This window comes from Sceloporus undulatus, chromosome 3, assembly GCF_019175285.1.
Source record: "Sceloporus undulatus isolate JIND9_A2432 ecotype Alabama chromosome 3, SceUnd_v1.1, whole genome shotgun sequence".
Lineage (NCBI taxonomy): Eukaryota > Metazoa > Chordata > Lepidosauria > Squamata > Phrynosomatidae > Sceloporus > Sceloporus undulatus.
Genome location: NC_056524.1, coordinates 97,144,472 through 97,161,483, shown reverse-complemented (window position 1 = coordinate 97,161,483; position 17,012 = coordinate 97,144,472). Strand labels below are relative to the sequence as shown.

The window sequence follows — 17,012 nt, the reverse complement described above, 5'->3', positions numbered from 1 at the left end:
AGAGCAGCTGTTCGAAGTATGAATAACTTGCCGACTCAGTTCAAGAACAGTTGATCATCTCTGCCATTGCTAACAGATGTCATTTCACCATACAAGAGTTCTTGTCTATATATGAGTGTGTGCATGCATGTGTGTTTGTTCTCGTGTGCATAAATTGAGATCTGGAGTACAGTAAATGTGTCAAGCAAAATTATATCAAACTATTTACTGTATATACTCAACTATAAGTTGACCTCAGGACCTCATGTATAAGTTGAGATCAGGTTTTGGGGTGAAAATTATGGATTTTGCAATGACCTGTTGAGAGTAAAACTTGGAGATTTCTTCAGTGTGTGTATATGTGCAAGAGCGACTCTCATTGAGACTTTTCTTCATCGTTTCTGCTTTTGTTTCAGCTAGACGCATGGGTGGGAAGGGGACTCTTAAACAAACAGCAATAGCAATTAGTCGACCTGGACGTTTTCTGCTTGGGTCTTTCTTGCTAAACTCCTCTCTGCACTGCATAGGGAAATCTGAAAGAACTGCTTTCACGTTTCCATAGTGACTCATAATTAAGTTGAGCTGGGATTTTGGGGTCAAATTTGGGGTATACATTTTTAGACTTATAGACGAGTATATAAAGTGTTTTGACAATTTTCAAAGAAATAGTTGAATTGCTCAGTTTCAGTATAAAAAGGAGGGGGGAAAAGAAGTCTTATGTTTTTTAAACCAACACATTTATTTTCTCATGAGCTTTTATGGATTCCAGTCCTTTTTTCCCCTGATGCATTGATGGAATACAGTGCATGCCTCAGACGCATATGCACAGTTACATAGTTGTGGGATTGGGATCGGAATGATACAAACTGATCAAATGGGATACAGGAAATGACAATTGTATTATTAACATTGGCCATAAACCATCAAAGGATTGGCTTACATCCCTTTTACTCTAAGGTTTTAAATGGTTGTTGTGCAATGGTTCTTCTAGTGAAAAGATGCTTTAATACAAGCCACACTGGTTGGGGAATTCTGGGATTTGTAGTCCCTAAAAATAACTTTTCCAGGCTTTTCATGGAAAAGAAATGGATGCTGAAGCTCAGTTCTGTCTCTTATTCTGTTTCACTTGTGTGTGATTTAGGGAGAAGAGCTTTGTGCAGAAGAAGAGGAGATTCATCATATGTGCTCCACTCTGCAAAGAATAGCTGCTTTTCACAAGTGAGATGCTTGCTTATGCTGGTTTGTGATGTTCTGATACTGTGCAAACAAGTATGATGATGATAATAATAATAATAATAATAATAATAATAATAATAATAATAATAATTTATTTATATACCGCTTTTCCACATTGATCAAAGCGGTGCACAAAAATACAGAGAATACAATAATACACGTTAAAAGTACAATATGTACATACAATAAAATAGAACAATAAAACAAATTACCAATTACAATTTAAAAAGCTATATAACCAAATCAAAGCCAGCTGAGTTGATGTCAATGATGCAGATACATATCGGGGGGAGGGGGGGGACCATATAATATCAGGGCACATGGGGGAAAGCTTGGTGGAAAAAGAAGGTCTTAAGTCTCTTTTTAAAAAGATCCAGGGAGGTGGTGGAGCGGAGCTCATCCGGAAGGGTGTTCCAAATTTTTGGGGCCGAGATAGAGAAGGCCCTTTGCGAGGTTGACACATATCTCGCGGTTGGAACCCTTAGCAGATTCTTCCCAGCTGACCTGAGTGTGCGGGGCGGATTGTATGGGGAGAGGCGGTCCTCCAAGTAACCTGGGCGCAAGCCATTTAGGGCTTTATAGGTAATTAGGGCTTTATAGATAATGTTGATTTTAATCGCAAAGCCAAAATAGGAGAGGGGAAAATGTATGATTAAAATGTAAAACACAGGGTAAAATATATATTCAAAATTGAAAAAGGCCTTGCAAGTACAATGGGCCCTTAGTTTGGTCCAGGACCTCCTCGATACCAAAATCCGTGGATGCTCAAGTCCCATTAAATACAGTGGCATAGTAAAATGGTATGTCTTATATAAAATGCCAAAATGAAAGTTTGCTTTTTAGAATTTATATATTTTAAAAATATTTTCAAGCTGTGGGTGATTGAATCCATGGATAAAGAATTAATGCATATGGCGGGACGACTGCATTTGCCATGACATTAAGCTAAGTGACTCAAATATAGGAGCAAATCTGCTTCTTTTTTATGTATTGGCTCTTTTTTCTGATCAGTTTAGGTGATATTTAGATATTCTAACTAGGGGATGATGGAAATTGTAATTTGACAGATATGGAAGGGAATAGGCTGGGAAAAAGCATTGAGTCTTGAAAGTATTCATTCTGATGGAGGCTATAAATTCTACACAGTGTTCAATGTATGGTATGCTCCACAGAGCAAAGAGCTTGACAAGGTATTTAATAATAGTCACAGGTTTTACACTGAAGAATGGAATAACCTGCAATTTATTGTCATTGTTGTTTTGTAACAAGCTTTTTTTAAAGTAGACTGAAGCCTCCCCCCCCGCCATAGCTGAAATTGACCTTGGGTCATCCTCACACTAGTCTCTTTCCCCACTTATGATTCTGTCTTGTGTCATATTAGTTACATATCAAGGTAGATGACATAGGTGGCAGATAAAGTCCGGTCTTTGAGCTTTTCAAAAGGCCTTTGAAAATTGAACATACAGTGAGATTTCGGTATCCACAGAGTATCCGTTCCAGCCCCCTCTCCGTGGATACCAAAATCCATGCATGCTCAAGTCCCATTGTCCTCAATGGCAGTGCGTACACATGGCCATGCCACCATGGGGGACAACGGGACTTCAGGTAAATGGTGGAGACTTAGCTGAAGTTCCCTGCCTCCTGGTGTCTTCTGGGCAGGCAGAGATACCAAGGCAACCTCTCTCCCCTGCCGCTCTCCCGGGGATCCTGCTGGGCTGTCCCCACACCCTCCCTCTGAGCCGAGAAGGAGGAGGGGGAGGGGGATGCCCTCTCAGGTGAGCCTGAGCCCAGAGTCCAGCACCAGCTGTGCCAGTCCAGGCGCTGCCGCCCCTTTCCACCCCCAAACCACCTCCCAAGCTAGCAACAGGCGGAGGGCATGGCAGGAATGGCATGCCCCTTGCTGGCCTCCACAGACAGCAGTACTACCGCTGCTGTCCCCAATGGTGACACGTACAAGTGACTGTGCTGTCATTGGGGACAACCAGGGCTGTCTCTAATTGTGATGCAGCCATGTATATGTGCTGCCGTTGGAGACAACCGGGGGCTTGCTGTCAGTGGATCCTGGAATTTGCAAATGGCAAGTCCGTGGATAAGGAGGGTCCACTGTACAAGGCCCATTTTACCTAAACAATATGCCGGACTTTCTATTGTGCTTTTTAAAAAAATAATTTAATTTTAACTGGTTTTAAATTTTTGATAGTTTAATAATCTTTTAACTTTTGTATTTTATGCATTTTAACAAGGTGTTTTTTAGTCTGTTGCAAGCCTCCTTGAATCCCACACTGGGAAAAAGGCAGGATATAAATAAATATAATAATAGCAATAATAATAATGGCCGCAGGAAAGGTCTTGATGGTCACTATGTAATTTTTGCTGAGTTGTCACCCCTGATTTCCATCCATTTCAGTGAGTAAATAGAGTAGGCAAAAGGCCTGTTTTGATTCTTCTTCTTCTTTTTTGGAAAGCCCCCTTTGCACTGTAATTCTGGTGTTGTTATGTTCTTTGCATGACTTTACAAGGAATTAGATTTTGGAGTGTTGTAGTGTGGAGTAGCCAAATACTTTCATTTACTCATGGGAATTGTTCCATTTCTTCCTTTTTGTAAGCTTAAAATGTCTAACAGATTCATCTAGAATGCTAAGGATTTGGCTGGAATAAGAATTCTAGCAGTTATACACAGTTTAGAGGTTAAGGGATTATTGAATTCCTTCTAGCTTTTTATTATCATGGTATTTGGAATGGGTTCCTACTTTGAATGGCCAACAATTGTATGTATAAATAGGCAAAGACAGTTTACTCTCAAAAACCTTGCACTGTTATTTGGTAGTAGAAGAGTTTTAGCAGAAGTCATAGCTTTATTCTGGAGAATTTGGGGACAGGGAATGAAGAAAGAGCAGGCTGTCTTGATTATTTTCTTGCAAGTTGTTTTGTGATGAAAGGATCATGCTATTTCTCCCTTTGGACTTGCAGTGCCCATGATCTTTCCAGGTGGAATCTCTATGACAAGGTGTCAAAACTACTTGTATTTGAAGCAGAACATGGTTCTTTACCTCTTCAGGTAATTGTAGTAATATTGTTGACCAAAAATCATTTCTCCCCAGAAGGGCACATGATGCAAATTTGGTTGTAATTTCAGCATTCTGTGTGGTCAAAAAGCACCCCAACAACATCTTCCTGTTTTATGTGTTGTTCACTGAAGTTTCATCTGATACCTTTGACCAAAACAAATGGCTAATTCAATGATATGGGTCATGTTATATAGCATAAGGCAAGTCATGATGGATCAGATGAAAGACCTATCTAGTTAAGCATTCTATCCCCACAGTGGCCCAGCATACGCACACAAGCAGGACATGAGGACAGTAGCACTGTTTTGCTCTTGTTCACCAGCAGTAGGTATTGAGAAGTACTCCACAACTGGAGGAAATATATATCCATTATGATGAGTAGCTATTGGTAGCTCCATCTGCCATGAAAAACTGCAGTTGGATAATTTGATCTTTTATTGGAAGAAAGTATTTTGCAGAGAGATGCTGTCCATACCAAATTTATGAAACCATGACCCGATGTAATTAAACTATGATGTTGTCTTGCTTTTATTTTGCAGATTGTTTTGCCTGCATTACAGTGTTCTTATTTTGCACTGCTCTGGCAGCTCACCTCTGTGGTAGAACCCACGCCTTCTAAGGTTAGGTCCATAGGAGCAATTACAAACTGCTTCTTTATGTTTCCTTACAGTCTTTGTTGTCAGTGAAATTTGACCTGGTGCAGCATGGATGGTTTGCATTTTGCTTATGATGTTAATTGCAGAAACTCTTTTATAGTATAATAGCAGAGATTATTTGACATTTATTGTGTAAGATCTGCAATTCTCGGGATGGCAGTTGGAGAAATTCACAATGATTGGGTTTATCCATGCATGAAACTGTGCTGGGAGGAGTCTTAGTTCTTTTTCTGTTAGTTCTGTTGAGACTCCTTCCTTTATTTTATCTTGCCTAGATAACCAGCTGTACTTCAGCCTTTCTCCAGAGGATAATTAAAATAAGTAGGACAAAAAGGAAAAAAAATCAAAACACAAGAATGAAAAGACAAAAGTAAATCAGTTCAGTCCGAAATGGGGCATGAACAAATACAGAAAAAAGACATAAATAAACCAAAACTCTATTATAAGACTGCTGTTAAGCATGCCTCTAGAAGTGAAACTGACAACTCTCTTATCAAAAATATTTTTAACATTGAGTGAAAGTGATAACGACTAAAATAAATTGCAGGTACAGAAAAAACAACAACTAAATAACCAAAAGCAACAATGGACAAAATGGAGACTGAGTGGCAGCAAGGCTCCAACTCTGCAGTAAAAGAGACAGATGTTTCAAAGACTAAAAAACAAAAAAATAGAAGAATTGACTAAAAAAAAATCTGAAAAAAAATCTGAACATGGACAAATATGCCGCGGAGCAGCAGTTGCTCCAAAAGAATCTCCAAGCTGGCATAATGCTGACTGGTTGAGGGTAAACAGTCCCAACCACCATTTTGAACCAAGGAGGGAGAGCCAGCCAGCAACACAGTCTAGCAATAAAAAAACAAGGGGAAAATGATACCATATATGGAGTATTCTATTGAAAACACAGCATGGAAGAGCAAATGAGGAAGTCTCAAATGAGCTCACAGAGAACAATATACAAGTGAATAAAAATTATGCAGAGGACAAATTCCTCTCATACTTAAAAACAATATTCATGGCTCATCAAGGGTTCAAAACAGAACAAACACAAATACATGATATATTTCTACAAAGTGACAATGAGCAGGAATGTGAGAGCATGGAAGTATAACCATGCCCCTCAGCAATGATAATATGAGTTTTCATAAATAAATCAAAATTAAACTCAATGATTAGAGAATCAATTAATGAGGAAATGCAGGCCATGTTCTCCAGTAAATACATGGAAAGGCAATCAAATCCAAAAATAAATCTGATACAAGAATAGTTTTAAAATATTTTAAAATGTGTACTGAAAACCTTTGGTTTAAGCAGTTCAGCCGATACCTCATAATCATCAGCAAGTAAAGAACATGACATGATTGCCTATGTACTAGACAAAAAGCAATCACACAGTGAGGAAACTCCACTGCCTGATATGTTGAGAGAATTAATAGAAGATGAGTGGAGAACATCAATAAAAACAAAAAATGTAGGTTTTTGCAATAAACTGTACACATTTAAAGAAAATGAAATAGATTTTTCAAAGGTTCCTCTCTTTGATGGGCCAATAGCTGCCTTGATTTCAGGAGCAATTGCATCTCAAGAAGTTGACACAGCTCTAAAGGAATTGAATGAGAGGCGGGTGGATACTGTCCTAAGAAAAGCACATGAGGCATCAGCTTTGGTTGTAAGACATCCATTGCAGCATCTGTGTTTTCAAGGGCTATAGGTTTGTGGATTCAAGAAATAGAAGAAGCCCAATCATTAAGCAAGACAGCATGGGATAGAGCATTAGATAGGTTAAAGAGGGTCTTACAATACATATCTGATGCAGGGCATGATGTGACAGCATTCGCAGCTAGAAGTATTAATGCTACGGTTATTGCCGGACAATCCCTGTGGTACTGGGAAGCCGATCAGAAGTCAAGAAATAACTTAACCTTTGTTCCTTTCAAAGGAGGACTGCTGTGGTGAAGAAAATCTGGATAAAGTGCTGCTAGAGAATAGTGATAGGGCAAGTAATGCCAGCCATACAAGGAAAGAGGGTAGACTGAAGATACTACAGAGGAAGTTTCAATACAGTACCTATAATACTTATAACTCTTTTTGTAGTAGAACAATTTCAAGGCAAACAGAGTACAAACCACAAAAACAAACATGGTTCAGGACAAAACATGGAAATGGAAGACAAACGTTTCAGAATATATATCCACAATTCAAAGGAACAATGTATTCTTCCTGCAGGGGATGAACACAATATTGACAGAAGAGGAACACTGGTAGGGGGAAGATTACTGCAGTTTGGACATTTGTGGTCAACAGTGACATCAGATCAATGGGTAATATGGGTGGTCACATCCAGTTACAAAATAAATTTTGACTACATACCACAAAACAGATATCTTTCCTCTCGGGTACGCACAGATTAAACCAAACTGGAAACTTCCAAAACAGAAACTCAACATCTAAAAGACATTGGAGCAATAGAGAAGTTACTACAAGAAGAAAGATCCAAAGGAGTCTATTCAATGACATGGCCCTGATCCAGCACTTTGCTAGTGCTAAAAGGAACGGCAAAATGCTGCTCCTTTTAGCACCAGCAAAAAGGTGGTCTTGCTGCTGCTGCGGCCACTTTTCAGTGCTCCATTAGCGCAGTATGTCTAAATGCTGCACCAACAGAGCGCCATGACACCCTGCCATGCGGTTGGACGCGCAACGTGATGCCGGCATGGGGGCAGCTGGCATGCATACACCATGTCTCCCCCACGGCAGAGTATAATGCCAGTCATTTTAGCCCCTCAGTCTCAATATGAACCACTACAAACAGTCAGTTTAAGTCACTTGTCTTATAAGGTATCATTCCTGGTGGCTATAACATTGGCTAGATGAGTGTCAGAGATGGCAGCATTATCAACTCAGTCAAATTTATGTAAGTTTCAGGATGACAGATTAGTGTTAAGTTTGGATCCCATATTTCTTCCAAAATGCATATTAACCAGACAATTCAGTGATACTACATACTTACCAACATTCTGTCCCAAATCAAAACATCCTGAAGAAATCAATACCATTAATAATATATGCACATTCAACAAGATCAATAACAACTAGAGCATTTGCAATAACAACTTCACTTAAAGATATATGTGATGCAGCAGGTTGGAAAGAACCAACCACTTTCACAAGGCACTACAAACTAGATGAATACAGATCATCACAGGCTGCATTTGGGAGTACAATGCTCCAGGCAGTAGTTCCAAAAGAATAACAGATTCCCACCCAAATTTGGGGCTTGGGCAGTTCCCAATTACTGTGGATTTCTCCACCTGCTATCCTGAGAATGAGAAGTTATACTTATCATGGAGTTTCTCTCTAGGATTGCAGGGGGAGGAATCCACACCCTCGTGGGTAAAAACACAAGAAACATGGGAGGATATGCATAAAAAACAGAACAATACAATATTAAATCAGAGCATAGTCAGACAGGCTAGATAACTAAAACTGCTGCAGAAGGAGGGAATCTCAACAGAACTAATGAAAAAAGAACTAAAACTCCTGCCAGCATAATCTGGCATGTGGATAAACCCAATTATTGTGATTTCTCCCCCTGCAATCAAAGAATGAACCTTCATGGTAAGTACTGTATAACTTCTCATTCACTACTTTATACATTGCATCAGAAGCATGTTTGTGCTTTTTCAAATCTTGCCATGACATAAGACTAGGATTGCTCTGACGTTATGAGACAACATCCGTTATATGTGAAAGGTTTAAATGCAGATGCTCCACATGTTGTGAACTGAATGTGTACCCTCCCCCCCCAAAAAAACATGTTTTTCTATTATTGTAAGTACAGTTGTCCCTCCTGATTTGCAGTCTTGCCCGTTTGTGGACAGCAAGCGGGGAGGGACAAAATGGTGCACGTGTGGAAGTGTGCCACCATTCAAATCAATGGTGATTTTAATATCAGTGTTTTTCCGGATTTGTGGGAGAGTCTGGAATGGATACCCTGAAAATCGGGAGGGATGACTGTACTTGAATGGGAGACCATCAATGAATACCAGGTGCTGTAGGCTATTTTACAGAGGACTGTAGTGGCAAAATCACCTCTGAGCATTCCTTGACTAAGAAATCCTTATGAAATTCAGGAGGTCACCATAAGTTGACACATGACTTGAAGGTGCAGTTGCACACATACACTGAGAATGTGTACTCTTGGAAGTCATGATTGGGAATGTGTATTCTGGGGAGTCATCAGTCAGAATCAGAAGTGTTGTGCACCTGATTTTAAAAAGTGTGTCTCCAATGCTGGCCCAAAAATTAGGCAATCTCCCTGGTGGCAGATTTTGGAGTACCATTAAAGAGGGCTTGGAAATCAGCTTCTTAATTTGTTGTATCATTTTCTCATCCTTGCAGCATTGTTTGGATACTCTGCTTCAGGTGCCAAAATGTCTTGAGCTGTTTCTGTTCATAGAGTATAGTGTGGATATATGCGAAAGGCAAATGAATGATCCCCAAATGAATTGCCATGGTAAACATATGATATTTACATTAGCAGTTCATTTTGCACACTTTTATGTGGTCCTGTCTCCGTCCCCCCCCCCCCCCCCCCCTCCCCCCCCCCCCCCCCCCCCCCCATGAGGTGTCCACTCAAAACCAAAGAAAAACATTGTTATTTTTAAACAATCTTAATGTAAACTAGCTGTTCCCAGTTGGGGTCACATTCATCCCCTGGAGAGGAATGTTAGTGGTGGTAGAGAACATAAGAAGAAGAGAAAGGCTGGAATTCATTGCCACTGATCCTTCTTTCACAGTGTTGTTTTACTGATTGAAAATATATGTATGTGTGGCAGAATGTTGCAGCACAAAGATGGGAGGATAGGACCTGTGTGTTCCATCTCCATGCGAAAGATGTTTTGCTAGCAAGGCAGAGAGTGAAAACTGTTCGGGGAGGAGTGATGTAGATTATACTGCCCAATGGCTTTCTATAGAGATTTTAACAACTATCATTTCTTATTTTAGGGGACTTAATGACAAAGCAGACCAAAAAACGCTGGCTTTGGGGTGGCATGGGGGCGTGGTGTACACATGCTGTACGCCCTGCTTTGAGGTGGAAAACCCGGCTGTTTGCCAGTTCAAAAAGATGCTTCCTGCTGCTTCTTTTTGAGATTTAGACTATCAGTTCTCCTTTTTTGCCTCATAACAGTAATGCATGTCTTGGGATAGGGATAGATGTGGGGAACAGGGCTTTCTGGATTTCTTGCTTATTTTATCTAATTCTATCTTGTATTACTATATGTTGTTTTATATGTATTTTGTAGAATGTATGCCATTGGCAGGTTTCATTTTTATCGATTTTATTGTTTGTGTGTACAGCGCTATGTAAATGTACAGCACTATATAAATAAAGTATAATAATAATAATAATTCCTAACCTGGCAGTTCTCCCTTCAGATGTTACTTTTGAACTTAGCTAATGAAGAGACAGCTTTAAGTGGCATGTTGAGATAAGAAAGTGTGAGATGGTTAAGCATCCCAATATCCTGTTCACTGCACTTTCTTTCTATATTCCCCTTTATTTCCATATTCCCACTATTTCAAAAAATATGAGAGTTTGTACAAGTTGACTGAGAACTTTCAGTTCTTCCAAGAGACAAATGACAGCTAATCAGCCTGACAGCTAATTTGTTTGTCACTTAGACACCAACAGATTCAACAGTCAGGCCCATTGGTCCCAACTACTGATAAAGGTTGGTTCTCAGCTTCATGGGTTAGTAGTCAGTGAACATCAAGAAGGCTAGCAGATGGGGTTGAACCCTTAAGCTGCCCATGTCTTGTTCATTGAAGTTACGTATTTAACCTTGCTTCTCACTCTTGAGAATCATTCATTTGGTTTGCTTTTATAAAAAGGATAGTTATTCATAGAGGGCTTTTTAAAAAACAAAAACAAATATCTGTTTTTTTCTAAGGAAAACATTTCAGATTTGAGAACACATTTGAGACATCTCTGCCACATTTGTACATGTTACCTCAGCCATGATAACAGAGAGTTACGTGAAAAGGTAAGAATCTCACAGTTTGACTTTTCTCTTTAGTGGTATACAGTGGTGCCTCGGGTTACGAAATTAATTCGTAACGCGGCCGCTTTCGTAACCCGAAAAGCCTTCGTAAGCCGAATTGCCATAGGCGCTAATGGGGAAAAGCCGCGATTCCGTGCGAAAAAGCCGAAAAAAGCACCAAAAGTTTTTTCGTAACCCGAAAAAACATTCGTAACCCGAAACAATAATTCCCTATGGGATTTTTTCGTATCCCGAAAATTTCGTAACCTGGGTATTTCGTATCCCGAGGTACCACTGTATTTTGTCTTTTGTTAATGAGAACATGAGTAGAAGTTGTGTACGCATATATAAAAAAAATCCCCCTCTCCTCCCATTTTGAAGACTCTTTTATCTCTATTAAAAGTACACTGGGTTATTTGGGAGACATAAAACATAAATAGTAAACCCCACTGGTTTAGTGGGACTACTGAGTTGCCCCTGTCACCTGCAGCACTCTTAGTTCCCCCTGCCATCTGCAGTATGGTGGTTAATAACACCTTACAAATATGTTGCTAGGACTACAACTAGATAAGTCTTGAAAGTGCATCACAGATGCATAAAATGCAACACCATAGGTTTCATTCTTTCCTAGATATATTGCCCTGGTTTGACACAGGGAGAAAATAGTCACAAAATCAGTGTTCTTGTTGCCTTTTCTTTCTGTGTTCACAGCTGATCCACACATTATTATAGTGCCAGCTGTTTTTTATATTGGTATTGTTTCCTGTGTGGACTGTATAAAATGTGAACTATTGTGATTAAGACGCCAGTTCTCATGATTGGAAGAGCAGAAGGTTGGCAGTTCGAGGCCCAGGTGCTGGATGATGGGGTGAGCTCCTGTCACTAGTCCCAGCTTCTGCCAACCTAGCAAATCAAAAGCATGCAAATGCAAGTAGATAGATTGGTACCACTTCTCAGTGGGAAGGTAGCAGTGTTCGGTGCAGTCATGCTGGCCACATGACCACCAGAGCAGTCCTCGGAAAATGCTGACTCTTCGGTTTAGAAACGGGGATGAGCACCACCCCTACAGTCAGTTACAACTAGACATTCATGTCAAGGGACTACACCTTTATTGTGGTCTAGTGGTTAGACCAGGACTGGGGATTTCAGTCAGATTCTTTCCTATTAGCTCCAAAGCCCACTTAATGACTTGGGCCTGTCATCCTCTCTGTGGTGTGGGGTGGGATTATGAGAGCAGGCATGTGAATTTGAAGTCCTGGAAGGAAATGTGTGATATAAATATGAATAAGGGACTACATGTAATTCAAGAGGCTTGATAAATATATAATAAGGGTAATGGTTTGATGTGGATTTATCTGTGATGTTTGAGCAGATCCATCTCCCTGTGGAAACAGGACAAATATAGTCTGGTGGTTTGCATGTTGGACTAGGGTTCTGGGAGACCAGGGGTCTAATCCCTGCTCAGCCATGGAAACCCACTTCATGTCCTTGAACAAGTCATGCTTTCTTTGCTTCAGATGAGGACAAGGACAAACCTTCTGAACAAATTTTGCCAGGAAACCCCCATGATAAATTCATCTTATCATCACCATAAATTGTAAATGACTCAAAGGCATACAACTACAAGTATGTATCGCCTGTGTTTGAGCAGATTCATCTCCCTGTGGAAGCAGGGCAAGCAGGCCCACTTCTATAAAGTGTGAATCTAGTCAGTTCCCCAGCTATGAAACATGGACAGATAATCCCCAGTAATAATAAATAATAAATAAATAATAATAAAATTTATTTGTATCCCGCCCCTCTGAAAACAATCAGGACGGCTAACAAAGTTAAAATACAGAACATGTAAAATCCCTAATACCCTCCCCTGCTTAAAAAAGTATTAAATCCACTACAGTATTTAAAAAGGCACAAAACAAAAAAAATACACAAACATACAAGTTAAAAAAGCATGAATGTAATTCTTGGTGCTAATTAGAGCTGACCCATTGAATTAACCATTGAATGGTAAGTCAATAAAAACTCCATTGATTAAATGGGTCTACTCTCACTGGGAACTTCAGAGTTTCAGCTTAAAGCTGATGTTACTCATAAAGACAAAGAGACAAAGGAAGGATGAAAACTAAGTCCATAATTAGCAAATGTTGGCTGAGATCAGTGAAATCATAAATGGATAATAACACATCTGTATCCCTGGGTAGTAGAAGAAGTGGGTTGATTGTTCAGCTTTGTCAAAAATTAGATTGGAAACACTGGTTCCTCCTACCACTCTATCTTCTACCCAAACTCTATCCTGTTTCTAACCAGAGGAACAGAATCCACCTGTTCAGCTGCCCTTTTTCACTAATACTCATTGTGCATACATGAACAATGTTTTCCATCTCTTTGGGGGCCACTAAGTCTTATAGGATGCCCATATGGGGGAGGGGGGGACACTGTTCCTGCCAAAGCTATGATGGCTACAGTTTAGTGCCCTTGGATGTACCAGCATAGCAGAGCTGATATGACATGTCAAGTCCCAGCAGTCATCTAAGGAGCAGGGCCAGCCTTACTATTAGGCAGAGGGAAGCAACCATCTCAGGTCATACATGCCAGGAAGGGGCTGTATCAGTCCCCTAGCAATTCCTCTTTGTCAGAAGACCAAGGCTACATCTGACTTCTGAAATAATCCAGTTTGATACCACTTTAACTGCCATGGCTCAATGCTATGAAATTCTGAGGACTGTAATTTTGTGGTAACTTCTCTGTCAGAGAGTTCTAGTGCCTCAAAAAACTACCGTTCCTAAAATTCCATAGCTTTGAGCCATGGCAGTTGAAGTGGTGTCAAGCTGGATTGTTTATGCAGTGCAGTTGCAGCCCAAGCTACATGTGCTGGATGGTTTGTTTTGACTTCTTAAGCACATTTGCTTCCCTCAAGTTTGATGGAAAATGCTGCCACATAGATTCAACTGGGAGTCCCAGCTTCTGTATGTGGAATTGGGGTAAGGGTATTTAGTATCTTGTCCTTCACCTTGCATAGCAAGGGCCACCCTGCAAAGGAGCCAGCAGCTTTAACAAAATTTGCAGCACATCTTATGAACTGTTCTATTGACAGATTTGCTCTTTATGTTGGTTTGTGTTAAAATGGGTAGTGCTTTAAAGAAACATGACTCAGCTGAAGTCCAACAATCTTCTGATTGAGAGAACTCCTGATACAGATAGACTGACTGAAAATAGGCATTTTGTTCCACTGTGGAATAATCTAGAATGATTTTAGCGTCCTCCTGATAAATCAACTAGGGCAAAGAATGGACTGAATTCTGTGTACTTACAGCACAGGCGGAAAATCTGTTTGCTCATGTGGTACATTTTCTATAATGCCCACATTTTTATAGTTGTCTGTTATTATAGGCTTTTGCAATACTTTGTGACTTACTGATGATTATAACTCATCAAGATTCAAGTGATGATGGAACTGTTGAGTTATTGGAATACCTTCCCAGTTCATCTCTTCAAACAAAAATGCTCCTATTTATTCAGGATCACGTTTTCACAGACGAGGAGGAAGAGACCAAAGGTCAGTGTTTTATTTTCTGCGAGAAAGTTAAAAAAAAAAAGGTGTTGAGCCAATTATATTTATCACTTCCATTGAGTAGTCATCCATAATAGGCAGAGTAATATAAACAAGTAAAGACCTTGTGCAAGGTCTAAAAAAAAAAAGTTGGTTGAGAGTCATGGAACTCTTTTTGAAGAAGAATGTCCTTCCTTCAAGACAATCTGTCTAGAATTCTGTGAACTCTGAACACTTGCTCATTTTTCTAGATGGTAATAACATATTCAGCCTATCTACTTGTCCTGCCTATTCATTTAGACCAACTTCAACATACCAAAATGTTGAACGTTGAGGTCATGGCTACCACACACTGTATTTTAATTTATTTATTTGAGGTATTTTAGGCAGCCGTTTTTAGGGTACAATAGGCCTTTGGTATCTGCAGACTTGCCAACTGCGTATCCCAGCATCCACAGATGGCAAGCCCACATGGGGTGAAACAGAGCAGGTGGAAGGAGGAGGCAGTGGTGGTGGGAAGTGGTGGAGGAAAGAAGAGGAGGAGGAGGGGGGGAAAGCAGCGGAGGGAAAAGACAGAGGAGGAAGAGGTTGAGAGGGGAGGAAGAGGAAGAAGAGAGAAAAGCGGCAGAGGGAACAGGCTGAGGGAGGAGGAGAAAGAGGAAGAGGAGGGGAAAATGGGGGAGGAAAATGGAGGAAAAGGAAGAGGAGGGAATAGCGGTGGAGGGAAGAGACAGATGGAGAAGGAGGAAGAGTAGGCAGTCCATTGCCACCCACCACGATGATAGTAGTGATGCGGGCTTTGGATGTCTGGGTGGCAAGGTCCCATTGTCCCCAATGGTGGCATGGCCATGTGGCTGCACCACCATTGAGGACAATGGGACTTGAGCATCTGCCGATTTTGGTATCTGCAGTTGGATCTGAAATGGATACCCCCAGATATCAAGGGTCGACTGTACAAAACACTCTAAAATTTCTTACAGGATAAAAGCCAGTACACCAAGCAGGCTTTTAATTTATAATTGTTGTCAAGGAGGCTTTTATATGGGGTGTGTGCTCTTTTTAAAATTTTTGTATGTTTTATGTGATTTTATACCATATTAGCAAAATGATTTTAATTGTTTAAAAAAATTATTGTAAAGTTTTTAAAAACTATTTTATCTGTTAGCTGCCTTGGGTCTCTTTCCAAGAGAAAGGTGGCATATGAAATAAATAAATAAATATGTAAAGCCAAATGACAGTAAAATAGATATTCAGTACGCCCCCCCCCTCCATAAAAATATAACAGTCCTGTAAAAAGCACAACTTGGAAAATGGCCATTGAAAAACAAATTAGGCTGGAGGGCTGTAGCGATCGGTCTTCACCAACTTCTGTTGGTAGTACATTCCATACAGGAATGTAGGCTGCAAATAATAGGAGTAGAGTTGTTCAGGAAAGTGTGATTCATTAACAGGTTGCTTAGCCTTTGCCTTACATTTTTCACAAAATTGCAGAAATTTCTCTGCTGTAAGAAACAGTTTTCACAGTGAACCAGTAGAAACCTGGATGCATGTATACAGTGACTTCATCTAATGAATTTAGCATGATGTGACCAGTCCTTTCTTGAGGGCCCTATGATTTTCCCTTCCAGAGTTCTGATACTTTTCCAGCTCTCTAGTATCCCTTCATCTTTTTATTGGAGATTATCACATTAGCCCTCCTCCCCCTCATTCTCGCCACAATTGTGTTAATGAGAAGAAATGCATACATACAGCCATACATGTGTCTGTTCCACTTTTTGGCTTCATATGATAATCCTCTCTGTCTTTTAATGATCTTATGTATCCCTGGGCCTAGTGGCATCACTGGGGTTGGCATCACCCAGTATGGTAACTCATGGTGTCATCACCCCCCCCCCCTAACCTCCTTCCATATCATACAGAATCCTTAGGAATATTTTTTGTACTCATGTTACTCATTAATCAGAATTCTTGTATATCATTGAATGTAACGGCAATAGTTGTGACATAACCAACTAGCAAAATTAAAATATCTTTAAATTACAGTATCATATGCACATCCTAAATGTGTTTACATGGACATTGTTTCATGTAGTTGAATGAAAATTTGATAAAAATATAATATAAGATGTGATGTTTTTAAAGATTTTTTAAAAAAGTTAATATTTTTAAAAAATAACATTTAAACATTTATGTTGTGTTTTAAAAAAAACAACAACTGGGTCATCTCTCTTCCCACTGAGTTTAACCCCATTCACACCATCTCTTCAACATTTTAAAGAAATGCAGGCAAATGCCGCAGCCCATTTCTGCCAAAAGGCAGACCTTTGGGGAGCAGTGGTGTCATCCCCCTCTGGGGTGTCACCTGGTGTGGTCCACTTCCCCCCTTGCCCCCTAGTGACACAGCTGCCTGGGCCCTTGGAATGAGTTCTTCTGTATCTTTTACAGTCAATCACTTCCAGATCATGGAGCGGTTAAATTTATA

The 17,012-nt window shown here is 40.0% G+C and overlaps 1 protein-coding gene across 2 annotated transcripts in view; it reads left to right on the top strand.

Annotated features, from left to right (window-relative positions):
* Positions 1–17,012, top strand: part of LOC121924930 (cohesin subunit SA-2-like) — an 89,219-nt gene that overhangs the window by 56,895 nt on the left and 15,312 nt on the right. For both annotated transcript variants that reach the window (XM_042456484.1, XM_042456483.1), the window contains exons 22-26: positions 1,121–1,197; positions 4,186–4,273; positions 4,823–4,903; positions 10,891–10,983; positions 14,371–14,536. In XM_042456484.1, coding sequence (XP_042312418.1) covers positions 1,121–1,197; positions 4,186–4,273; positions 4,823–4,903; positions 10,891–10,983; positions 14,371–14,536 — 505 coding nt within the window. The remainder of the gene's footprint in view (positions 1–1,120; positions 1,198–4,185; positions 4,274–4,822; positions 4,904–10,890; positions 10,984–14,370; positions 14,537–17,012) is intronic.